Raw genomic sequence first — 13,102 nt, forward strand, 5'->3', positions numbered from 1 at the left:
AGCAGTTTGTTCCAGAGTAACAGCTCCTGCCTATCACACAGGCCTGAATTTTACAAAGCTGAAAATGCTGTGTTTAGCAGGATGGCCTCCTTAGGTTTCAAGAGAAGCAAACTCTCAGTTTAAGGCTTCCCATACTGATCTGCACTGGCACATTGAATCCCTTGATTTCAGAAATTACTACTTCAGCAGGTGATTTTGATATAGCAGTTTCACTGTTAGGATTGCAAGGCCCTGAAAACCCAACAGCATAACCATCAGCTTCCCAGAAAGAAGGCAGGATTTTTTTTTCAGTAACAGCTTTTTTAAATTAATTTATATGCATGTAAAAATATGTTTGAAATATTTTTATACTGTGCTACATAGTATTACTTCTTTACACACAATAAATAAATTCTTCTCAAATAAGCAGAAATCTAACAGCATCTAGGTTGGCAGTGATGACTTGAAGCTTATGGGTAGAACTGGGGACTGAGAAAGGTATTAAAGCTGAAAATAAACGTTCATTATGCATTTATGTGACTACAGGTTTGGTTGCTGTTTCAGAGACAATGCAATCAATTGAATGGTCTGTCTTTGCTCTTTCTGTCAAGAAATCAAGGTGGATTTCTAATTGAGAATACAGACTGTTAAAACCAGGAAGGTAGGAGATTACCCAGCTGGGCACGGACCGGGACCAAGAGAGTTTTCCTGGGAGTTCTTGCTTTAACCCCCTGTGTTCTCAGAGGCGGTCCATACCTTCAGTGGCCAAACCAGGTGCCATTGTCCCCTTCCCTGTTTCCAGAATGCTCTCCCCTCCTCGGTGGGTGATTGGATCGGGAACAAGGGTCCCTCCCTGTCGCATTCCCTATTGGCGAGCTGGCATGTTTGTCACCAGTTTGTTCCCTCCCAGGTTGTCCCTCATTGGTTAATGTGTTGTATGTTCCGCCCCCTTTATAATCTGCTGTATCTCCACCTCGTGGTCTTTTCTCAGCTGGGATCCCCTGGAGACGATAAACCTCTGGACTTTGCCCCCGAGACGAGTCCCTCTTTTCTCCTTCGCCTTCCTGCTGCCCACTGCTGCCTCCTGCCGAGGCGCTGCCCGGACGCCCCCGGCGCATCCGGGCAGTGCCCCCCGGCTGCCAGCTGCTGTGCCACAGCTCGGCCGGTGCGGACTCCTCCCCTGCTTGGGGGAGTAGAGAAAAACTCGGACAGCAGCTCGGCACACAACCTCCCAAAAAACTCACTTCCTTCTTAACCTCTGACACATATATCACAATGCAGCTGGATGTTGCTTTTGTGATGGGTGGGTAGGTTTAGAAAAGAAGCTGAGAGTTACCTTATTTTGAGCTATCTTCTCTACCTTGAAGCATCTGGGAAACTGATTTTCAATAATTTGTGTTTTGAAACTTACTGTTCTGAAGTTTCCTACAAAATAGCAACATTGGGGAAAAAAAATTACAATGTTTTGGAAATAGAACGTCATATTTTCAAAATCACATTTGTTCTTTGGTAGTGTTGCAAAATGTGGAATATGTCAAGATTGTCTGAAGTCAGGATGTTCTTTGATGTAAGATCTTTGTATACTTTCAAGCCTAGTCAGCCATCTGCAACCTTCACTGGCTACTGGCATGAGGAAAAGCAATTAGGGACATATTGATCTCTGTGCCAATTTCAAAATCTACCCTCGGGAGTCTGACCTACTTTGGACTAAGCTTGTTCATTGGCAGTCTCCTCCCTGCTCCTAAAAGTAGCTGCATCAATAAGGATACTGCTGCTTTCCCAGATGAAAGTGGGGAGATATTGATGTCCCCCAGGCTGGATGGAGCCCACAGCTGCTAACACTTAGGGGCATGCATTAGTTCTGGGCAGATACACACAGCTGCCTTCACAACATACATTCTCAGCCCAACCCAGAGGTGTAACCTGCTAATAGAGGACCTGGAAAAAGCTGGGCAAACCTTTTTTATTTATTTTTAAATCTGTCAGGACAGATCTAGCCTGGAGTCCTAGAGAGACTGTAACTATGGTGTAATCTGCAAGGCCTTTGCTTTTTGGAGTCATTTACGAAAAGGAAACAGATGAAGGCAGGAGCTTTTGCCTCCAAGCTGAAACAAGGTGTTGCAGATGTTTCTACAAAGAAAGAAGAGGCAGTAGGCAGGAGAAAGCTGCTCAGTGCAGAGGGCTGGCTCTACATCACTGCAACCTGCCCCATAGTCCAGACACCGTAGTCCACTGCAGATGGACAGCACAGGCTGTACAGATGAGAAGAGAGAGGTACAGTTCCCAGCCACCCTAGAGGTGTCCTGCTGGGAACTGTACACCTGTCCTGCATGGATCTCTCCCTCCCTAGCACCTGCCAATCCTTTTTCTATTTCCTTCTGGGAGGCTTCCTCCTGAAGCAAGAAAGGATTTGATCTCATTTTGCCCCAAGAGCTGCAACACAGCAGTTGCCACAAGTGAGATGCTTTTTCTCAAGTAAAGCAAAACCCCAACTTGCATGCAGCCCATCTTGTCAAAATTCCTGATTTTCCTGCAATTTTTCCAGATGGGAGAAGGAAAGTAAGGGGTACATTTCCCTGCCAGAATTGTTTGTTAGGAATTAAAATGACTACAACATCTACTGGGTTATTGTTTTATATTATTACATATATGAATAAGAGTATGCGTATGAGTGTATATCTGGGCTATATGGGGGATGCTGAATTTAAGTGGCAAATACTTACCTCTCCCTCACCTTCTTCCATTTGCCTAACATTAAACTGTCATGTATCATTGGAAGTTGGGCTGTTAGAGGCACCTTATGATTGAAATGCTTGAGGGGGAACTGTATTCTGCCTCTGATATCCTGGGGAAAATCTCCAATAATGCGTTTCCTCTGAACTGGGATGTAACAATAAGGAGGAAAAACTTAAGTTCTGCCCACTACTAAAATTCATAAACTTTACAGGCTCTGGGTCTGAAAATAATATGATGGAACAGATTGGACCTCTAGTAACGCTGCCAGAAATTAGCAAAGCACAGGGTGAAAGAAACCAGAAACCCTGCTCACTAATACAATGGACTATTCGGGGGTGGGGGGAAATCAAACATGCTCTGAGTTTGATCTCTGTTATTCATTAATCATGTACAAATGGAAGCTTGAAGGGCAAGAAGTAGTGCTGGGCTGACAGGAAGAGCACTGGAATGTGATCCAGGCTGTGTAGCCTCTCTCTGCCACTGGCCTCAGCTGACCTTGGGCTTTGACTCCCAGTGCCTCAGTTTCCCCATCTACACAGTAAATTCTGCTGTTCATAAAGGGCTACTAGCAGGGAGGATGAGGGGAGCTGTCTACACTTAGGTAAATATGGTTTTGCTGGTTCATTTTATCTAGAAATACAGTATGACAAGGGAAAGGCATCCAAAATTTGCAAAGGACAGAGGTGAGGCAGGCTGGGGCAGCCAGGCAAGAACTTTTCCATCAGACTTTTGGAAAGCAGCTTATCTGCAAAAGCTGCTTGAGACTCAGCCAGGCCCCAGACCTGAGAGCAGCCAGTGGGCAAGTACAGAGGTGGAGCTTGCACTGAGGCGGTTTGTTAGATACAAAATGCTTGGATGGATCAGTGCTGACCACAGCACCCGGGAAGTGGCTGAGAGGAGCTGTGCAGAGAGCAGCACTGGCCATGGGGACAGCAGCCCCAGCCCTTTTGGTACTGCTCAGCCTAAGAGTGACTATTTGTGATGCTGAAGACACCTGCTCAGGTGAGTAAAGCGCAAACCTTACTGCCATCTCACTGAGACAGCCTGTTTCATCTCCCCTGTAAGAGAAGGAGGTTGGGAAGGGAGGGGGGAGAAGTAGCATATGATTTTTTTTACTTCTATGTTTTTTTTAAATTCAGCTGCCAGTGGGAAGAGAGTAAGGGGGAGGCTGAAGTCTCAGCAGCTGCTTAAGAAAGTTACTGGCTCCAACTAGTGATGTAACATCGTTCTCTCACCAGTGGGGTGTCTAGGAACAGACACTCTCCAGTGAGGTTTTCCCCCATGTTTGGGGTTTTTTTTAGGAGGGCCTCCGTGCAGTTACCAAAGGCTACAGAGCAACACAAAGGATCAGTCTGGGGATGCTGAACAGCAGAGTGTTCTGACTGTATTCCCCAAGAAGGCCTGGGGCAATTTTCAAACACGCCTGCCATCAGGAAATTCAGAAGAACTCTTACCCTTACTGTCCACAGATCCATCAGTGTCACTTACTCTGCTATCAATACCCATTGGGGCACCTCTCAGCTTTTGGTTTATTAACTACAGTATATTTGTCATGCATGCAATGTCATATATATCAGCCTCCTCCCCTACTGAACTCCCCTGAAGCCAGAGAGATGCAGAGTCTGGCTCCTCTAATATGTGAGATTCTTAACGCCATCTGTCAATCCATACAACACCCCAAAACTTCCATACTCATTACTTTTGATTACACTTCCTCAACTTCAAAGGATTTGGTTTCCTCTCCAAGACATTTTAGAGCCTTAATAATCTTCACAAAGACTGGCTTCATTTTTCAGAGGTAAGAATAGTGGGACTGCGTGATGCTGACCGACTTGCCATTCTTCAAGGATGTCCAGGGATCCCAGGCATCTCTGGCCCAAAAGGAGAAGCAGGTCTCCCAGGAACAAAAGGTGAGGCCCCCAAAGCCAGTGATGAGCACTGTGAGATGAGATGGTTTTGTTGCTTTGGATAGGGGAAGCAAGCTGAGGCTGGAGCAGTAGCTGGCCTGGCACTGGCTGCTGTGAGGAACTGGAGAATTGGAGTGGAAAACACCCCAATTAGACATATGCTGGTACACATGGAGTGACCTGTTTCTTCCTTGAGTCCTGTCACAAATCTGATGTGATCTTGGGGTATGAAGTATCTCATTCATTTCTTCTACAGAAAATCGTCCGTTTATTTTTTGGGTCTGTATTCCACAGTCTGGGTGGGAGGGAGGCCAAGATGCTCCTGCCTGTTTTTTGGGGAACAGTGTGGGAAATGTACTGGCAACTCCTATTCCAGGGAGCAAGGGAGATGGGGCTCCTTCAGAGTTTTCACAGCCAGCTTACAGAGAAGGTGAATTGCATCAGCTGAGCGAGATGATCCACCATAGCAGAATCCATAGACTGGTTCCACAATGTATCAAAGCTCATATGAATTCACATGTGAACTGCAAATTTAGACTTTGAATGGCAGTAGCAGTGTAGTAAGGCTTCAATAGAAAAAAAGGAGTAAGGTAAAAGAGTAAAACTAGGTTACAAGACTGAATCTGATTACCTTGGCTCCCTTGTTTCTGTGAAAGCCAAGGCCCAGTTGCCCAGGCTTCTGTGACTCCCCCCTCTGGTCAGTTTGTAATGTGCACATAAAAAATGAGTCTCTTTGCAGGAGAAATGGGAGACCAGGGATTACCTGGGAAAGCAGGACCACCTGGTGCAAAAGGTAATGTGTAACATATGCAGCTCTAATCCATAAATGCCCCCAAGCTCGGGACATGCATTGGGAGACTGGGTCTATGGAGATGTACTGCAGGGCTGGCCATAGGCTAAGAAACCGTGCTGAGGTAGCATAGGAAAAGCCTGATTTGGGGTATGGCCCTTGCATGGAGTGAACACCAGGAACAATGTCCTTGAGTGTCCAGGACCACAGCACAGAAGAAGATACCACTCTTCTCGAAATTTCTCACTGACTCTAAAATCAGACCTCTCCCCATTCCCCACTCCTCCCCTAACCTGACTCCAGCACAACAAGCCTGCCCAAATGCCTCCCAGCTCTAAGGAGCTTTGGAGCTCTCTGTGGAGCTTCAGCCCAGGCCTGATGCAGAGGTATTATGCTGAGTGCTTGTTCTACCAATTGACAGGGGCAATTTAAAGAACATACCAATGGAAAGAATGGTCTTGTTTTACTATGAATATAAAGGTAACACAAAAGTAAAATAATACATTAAATAAAACGATACGCTTGGCTTTTACAACAAGCAGAAATTAGCAAGGTAATGCACCTAATCATTACTATACAAGAGGCAGGATAGTGATTTAGAAGGATACATTTCTAATTGCTTAAATACTTTAATAACATCATCCAGTCACTGGGGAGCCCTGTTTCACAGAGGACCTGGACAACCCTTCCCAGCAACTGGGAAAATCCTACATGGTGTGTCCACCCATAGATAAGGTCTCTGGATTTGTCCTGAAAGGGAGTCCAGTGTTTATAGGCCCAAATCAGCAAGTCAAAATGACTTGATTTTATTTTTAGCTCAGTAATGCCTAGATCTGATGGCATGCTTCCCACTTAGCCATGGCCAGCACTCAGAGTCCAGGTCTTGGCTGGGAGGGTTTTCCCCTAAAATACCTTACAAACAAGCCTCTCATTTGGAAAAGCTTCTTAAAATGATAGGTTTCTTGCAAATAGCTACACAAGGTTATAAACAGCTAGCATAAGCATCTTTGTCATCTATTTTTAGGTAAATAATACTGATGGTGTTAGCCACACAATTTTCATGATCTATCTTGTAAGTCTACTCTGGCCTAGCCCTGATGCTCAGGCCGAGGCACATCATTGCTTTCAGCAGCCTTCAGCATTCAACTCAGTGTGCAGTGCCCACTTGACCACAAGAACGAGATCAAACAATGGCACAGGATGAGGTTTCCTTTGTAATGGAATGAACCCCTGAAAAGGACCATGTCTTTTGAGAAACTGGCTCTCACTGCCCAGGCTTGCTTAGGACCTTCAGCAGGACATGTGCTGCAAATACTGGAAAAGTGTCTCTTCTAAAGAATCCAGCTGCCAGCACAAGGGAACTGTAGGGACTGAGCAGAGCTGACTAAGAGGGACGACATCCCTTTTTACATGCTGAATATAAAGCTATTTCCTGGCCAAAAGCACTCCTGAAATGCCAACAGGAGATGGATAAAACCACTGAAAAACCCTGACAAACCCTATTGATCAAAATCTCCTAAGTGCCTGACTGTAAACAGAAAGTCCCTACAAAAAGTCACTGAAATGGAATTGTGAAGCCCCATACATTCCAAGAGATGGAGAAGCAGCTCTCTCTCCTCTGTATCCTGCTCTTCTTGCTGTTTCTGAGAGATAGTGCTGATCGAGAGAGCAGCCAGGCTCAGGCAACAGCACCACCTGGGACACTCAGCTAAGCATTGTGGTTTTGCACCTCTTGACAGTCTCTCTTGTACATTTAAGACATATTGAGGGGCTGGAGCAGCCATTTGTAGGGCACAGTAATTCATTTGCATTGGATAGTCTGTGGTGAGCATTTTCCTCTTGTATTTCGTAGGAGCAGCTGGAGAGCCTGGCTTCCCAGGACTGAAAGGTAAATCATGCTGTCATGTGGGCTACTTTGTAAACTTCTACCCTGTGCTGTTCTCCTGCATCAGATGACAGCAGTTACAGAGACTGGATGAGACTGTTTGCTGATAGTTGTATCTCATCATAGGCTCTGCCCTGGCACAGGTGCTGTGGGTAGTCCTGCTCCCAAACCAGATGTTCAGCAACAGCTGCTGTCCTCAGCTCAGGCAGCTGGTGCTGCCACCTGGCACCATCAGCTGCAGAAGCCACAGGGCTGAGGGATGAGCTCTGGGCTCTTAATATCCCTTAATATCCTCATGCTATGGCAAAATGCAGAGGCTCAAATGAAATTCAGTTGCTGCTAGTGCAAGAGGAACACGTCTCTACCAGCACTAGCAATAAGGTATTAGGGAAACATGGTTTTTTTTCCCTTATGCCATCATTCTGCATGTGAGGACCACAGGCACCCACCACTGAGCACCATCTGCACTGTGGCTTCCCTCTCTGGAGTTTGTCTGGTAATCACTGGGTCCAACACCACTGGTCTGGCAGATGACTAGTGCTCCTGTTGCCATTGCTGCTCCCAAACCACTGGCTGAAGCCCTGTGCCAGCAGTAGCCATTCCCCTAATGGGACTTGTAACTCTGCCTTTCCAAGGTGCATTGCTTCCTCCCTCCCACACTCACCCACTCCTATCCCACATGTCCTAGCCCAATGGGACTCACTGGCACAGACTGTTGGTAGACAGCTCTATGGGCTGGGCAGCAGCAGGCAGAACAGCTGGGTCGAATAGAGATATGTCCTGTGTCAGTCTCACCATTTGGACCTCTAAGCCCTAAAACAGATGCTAGCAGGAAAGATCATGCCAGGTCCAACAGGCCAAGAGAGGCAAGGCTGCCACTCCTTGTGCATAAATATATATTTTATACATATATATATAATTAATATTTATAGTGCACCCCCCAGTGGCCACCTCATGTATCTCCTGGTCAACCTGGAGAGTTCTTCCCAGTGTCTGAAGCAGCTGGGTGTCATTGCTATAGTTACAGGGTTTGTGACTTGGCCTCCTACCTACCTCTCTGTGCTTTCCTAGATCTGTGCAGATAGGCTGGTGGGTCTCCTCTGGTGGGCCTGGTAGCAGCCAGGACACCTTATATACTGAGCAACCCTTCCTGCCTGGTTTCTCTGTGCCTTTCATTTGCTTGGTGCAGATGAGCCAAGCACTTCCTCTAACATAACAGCTCGCCAGTGCAGCAGAATTTGTCATGGCAAATCTCAAGTACTGGGGAAGGGGAGTACTGGGTGTGGAAGGTGGAGAGCAATTGATGGTGTTGTTTGTCCAACAGGAACAAAAGGAGAGCCTGGATTGCCAGAAATTTGGGGTAAGTTTCATCCTAGGTCTTCACAACACTGGTCAGCTTTGCAGAGCAGATGGTGGTGGACTACCTGCACCAGAAGTCAGGAGAGGATAGGAACAGAAACAAGTTCAGAGTGGCATTGAAGAAGGAATAAGGAAATATCACTGTTATCTTTGCTTCTGACAGACACGTGCAGTTTCTGTGGGTCTACTCTGTACTCCAGTCATGCTGGGAAAGTCAGCACTCTGAGCACTACTTAAATGTCCTGTCCTCTGTGTGTCCTGGAGGAGGTCGATCTGAATTTTTCAGGCTTGGTGTCCTGATTTCTAAGATGAAACCACAACAAACACCGTTACAGACATGTGGCTACTTCAAAGGCAGTTATACTCCTGTACTCGCAGTACCTTTAGTACTTGCGGAGTTCATGTGTGTGACAGTGCTCAAATTAACTTATTCACTGGAAGAAAAGAAGAAAAGTAAAAGAAGCAATTTTCAGGTGCCCCATCTGTCTCCATGAGCTAAAGTCTGAGGAGAGCTACAACCTGCTCTGGCTACAACTGGGTGATGTAGGGCCACAATAAAGGCTCAGACAGATCAAAGCTGCTGTAACACCTGACAGATTGGGATGCCACTGAACTGGTTCCTTGCTGCCCCAGACACGTCTCTGGGCATATAAAAGATTTGAATAATAGGAAGGAAAAGGCCAAGTCCAGGACCATCTCCCTGCTAGGGAGGTCAAAAGACAGCCTAGTCCAGCTGTGTATCCATGTATTACACACAGCACACTGAGACACATGCACCACCAGCACCACCATCTCTGCTCATCCCCCCCAAGTTTTCCCTACTGATGCAGCTGTAGGTTGGGATGTCTGATAGGGACCATTCAGTCTCCTGTGAATCAGAACTTCTGTCAGCAGGTATGGTTTTGGGGAGGGAAAAAAGTATACGTAAGACATATTTATTTATTTATTTATTTATATAAATGTACATATGCAAAAGCATTGTGTTTCCTGGGGAGACCTCAGTGTGGCATTCCAGTACTTAAGGGAGGCTTATAAAAAAGCTGGAGAGTGATTTTTTTGCAGGGGCAGTGACAGGACACTGTCACTGTGTGATTTACAGCTAAAAAAGGAGAGATTTAGATTAGATATTAGGAGATGATTCTTTACTCAGAAGGTGGTAAGACCCTAGCACAGGTTGGCCAGAGAAGCTGCAGCTGCCCATCCCTGGAAGTGTCGAAGGCCAGGTTTGGATGAGACTTGGAGCAACCTGGGACAGCGGAAGGTGTCCCTGCCCATGGCAGGGAGTGCAACGAGATGAGCTTTAACATTTCTTCCAACCCAAACCATGGGTGATTCTATGATTCAATCCATAGTGAGCTGAACACTGTTCACCTGCATCACAGGGAGCTGTCCTGTGTCACTAACTCCTTTGCTGTCAACTACTCCACCCATTCTCTGTGCCCTGCCTATATTCTGGAGATGGGACAACTTTCTGGATCATGAGTTTGTCTTCTTTTTCAGAGCAGCTCCATCATCCAGATCCCCAAAAGTCACTGCAGATGACAGGAGTCTCAGCACCTTAGACCATCTTTCTTAGAAGGTGCCCATCTCCCCTACAACATATGAGCCCAGAAGCCAAGGCAGGGTTTGGCTCCCAGCAGCTCTACATTAGGATCCTGCAGTAAAAAGAGCCAGCTGGGTGCTAAAGGGCTCAAAGCTCAGGGCTGGTGTGCTCCCATGATCAGTAAACACATTATAATTCTTTCCACTTGATCTCTTTGATTTGCACAGAACCGGGGAACTGCCAAGAACTGTTGGCCAAAGGGAAGATTTTGAGTGGCTGGTACACAATCTACCCCCAAGACTGCAATGCCACCACCGTCTTCTGTGACATGGACACGGATGGTGGGGGATGGATTGTGAGTAGGATGAGGAGAGGGAGGTTTACATGTTCCTACAGAGATTCTTGTTAAGACTGCAAAGGACAGCTCAAAAATAGAAACACACAGCTGAAGTTCATGTCTGCAAGCCAGAGTGAATCCGTCTGGACACAGGGGATTCCCCCAAGACTTGTCTCTGGAAGCAGGCTGAGTGCCATAGACCCACTCCTTGCTTAAATCAGCAAACAATTTCCTCCTCATTTCCAAGGGCATATGGAAGAAATCATTGAGCAAGGGATTCTTGTGGGGTTTGCTCCCCAGACACCCACAAGAATGTCCTGATGCAGGGGTAGCATTTACCATGGTGGCATGTCCCCCAGGTGCTGTGGATGCTTTTGAGTGAGGGATGGGACTGAGGGTCTCTTTCAGGTTTTTCAGAGGCGCTGGGATGGGTCAGTGAACTTCTTGAGAGATTGGGATTCGTACAAAAGAGGCTTTGGCAACCAGCTGACAGAGTTCTGGATGGGGAATGACAACATCCACTTCCTCACCTCTCTGGGTAAGGTCTGCCTCTGTCCTGGGCTGGGGCCATGAGAGTTCAACCCCTATACCACATTGAGTCATTGCAGACCTCTGAGTTTCTCATATTCATCTGAGGCCCCCACTGTTAATCCCAATCAGGATGCAGACTCTTGCAGCCTACTGCACACAGGAAACTTCACTCTAAAAAAAACCAAAACTAGAAGTCCGGGAAGAGAATGAGCTGGCTGCATGATCTACCCTGGAGACAGGCCAACACATCTTCCTATTTGGAGTGTTTGTGATGGCATCATCTGGTCCACACACAGCCTTGGAGTTACAGCTGTGTGCAGGACTCTTGCCCATGACCACCCAATATCATATCTGAAAAGGTGCTTCCCTAGAAAACCATCAAAGGTATAGGAGGCTCTGCAGGAATTTTAAGTAAATCAAAATCTCTCAAGTATTGGCAGCTCTTCTCAAGTTAGCTCACAGCACCTTAAACCCTCCACTCTGAAAACCAGTGGCACACCCACCATCTGTCCTGCACCACTGCTATCCATCTTCTCTTCTAGGACCCTGTGAACTCCGCGTTGACCTGAGAGACTTTGAGAACAACTACTATTTTGCCAAGTATGCTTCATTCAGAGTTTTAGGAGAGTCAGAGAAATACAGACTGGTTCTAGGAGACTTCCTTGGTGGAAACGCTGGTAAGTTTGAGGCAGCTCACTGGCAAAGTCTGTTTCCTAGAGCATTTCAAAAGTGTTCAGTTTCTATGCAGAGATGTGTCATGCACACTCCCCGTATCAGCTACATTTTGGATCAATTTTTTAAAACTGGCCATGGTACCTCAGGTACTGAGTGACCTCTGGGTACAGGGATGGAGGGGGACACGCATCACCCAAAGAAATGTGACTCAGAGCATTACCTTCAAGCCCAGCCCTATTGTTTAACAGCAAATGAGCCTGGTCCTGAGCAGCACCCAAAGTAACTGACCTTCCCAACAGTTCTGCATCAGCCAGGTCACGGTCTGCTTTTGGTTACATTGGCAGGAGACATTTGCCCAGGAGGTCTGGCATTTCAAGGGCTCGGGTGCTGTTCAATACCTGCAGCATCAGCACTCCATCCTCTTAATACCGGATTTTAAAATTATTTTTTTTTAGTAAACAAATCTTCAAAATTCAATATCCATCATTCAGGAATGAGTGAAACCAACACCTGAGAGAGCAGTGCTCTAGGTTTATGTGGCTTTGCACACTGCAACCCTGGTAATTCAGACCTCTGTATCTGCAGAGAACCTGAGCATTGCAGAAGAAGTGACACCTGTATACCTGTGAAAAAATCTGACCTATTTGATTCACAGGCATAGATAAATTCTCCATGTGTTCTAGCAGAGCTCAGGATACTTTTGTCCAAGATGAGGAGAAAACCTGGGCAAGAGAGCAGAAGGATTTATACAACCTCCCTTACACCTGGGAAGGGCCACTGCTGCCCAGCAGGGGTGCACAGACACATCAGTGTCCTGTTTGTGATCCCTACTGCAGTAACTGTGAATGTGTGCTCTCTGCAGGGGACTCTTTATCGTATCACAGGGACATGCCATTTTCAACGGCAGATCAGGACAATGACATGAGTTCCTTCAACTGTGCCACGGAATACAAGGGAGCGTGGTGGTACAATGACTGCCATTACTCCAACCTGAATGGGATGTACTGGATGGGTGTGCATGGGAGCTACGCTGATGGCATCAACTGGAAGACAGGTAAAGAATACCACTACTCCTATAAGCGAACGGAAATGAAGTTCAGGCCAGTTTAACATGGTGACAGGGTGCCTGACTAGATCCAAGAGGTGCCACTCACCCACCAACAGAAGACACAAAACAATGTTGATTGGGGACAAAAATGGACCAGAAAGGATATTACAGGTTGTGCCTTCTGCCTAGAGCAGGATGTTTGAAGCCAGAAGATATCTGTACTGGTTTGAGCTCCTGTAAGCACCTGACCCTCTCTCACCCTGACTACCTTCAGCAGCCCCACTGATGCAGACTGAGCCCAAGCACCTTCTT

At 46.6% G+C, this 13,102-nt stretch overlaps 1 protein-coding gene across 1 annotated transcript; it reads left to right on the top strand.

The window, feature by feature from the left end:
- The first annotated feature begins 2,640 nt into the window (after window positions 1-2,640).
- LOC120507439 (ficolin-1-like) lies at window positions 2,641-12,884 on the top strand. Its single transcript, XM_039720112.1, has 7 exons — window positions 2,641-2,644; window positions 3,556-3,717; window positions 4,512-4,678; window positions 10,399-10,554; window positions 10,945-11,074; window positions 11,610-11,744; window positions 12,605-12,884. Exons 1-7 carry the CDS (start codon window positions 2,641-2,643, stop codon window positions 12,850-12,852), a joined length of 1,002 nt encoding a protein of 333 aa, XP_039576046.1. The 3' UTR covers window positions 12,853-12,884.
- The last annotated feature ends 218 nt before the right edge of the window (window positions 12,885-13,102 follow it).

The sequence above is a fragment of the Passer montanus genome, unplaced genomic scaffold (genome assembly GCF_014805655.1).
Source record: "Passer montanus isolate IOZ18808 unplaced genomic scaffold, ASM1480565v1 scaffold43, whole genome shotgun sequence".
NCBI classification, from domain to species: Eukaryota; Metazoa; Chordata; class Aves; order Passeriformes; family Passeridae; genus Passer; species Passer montanus.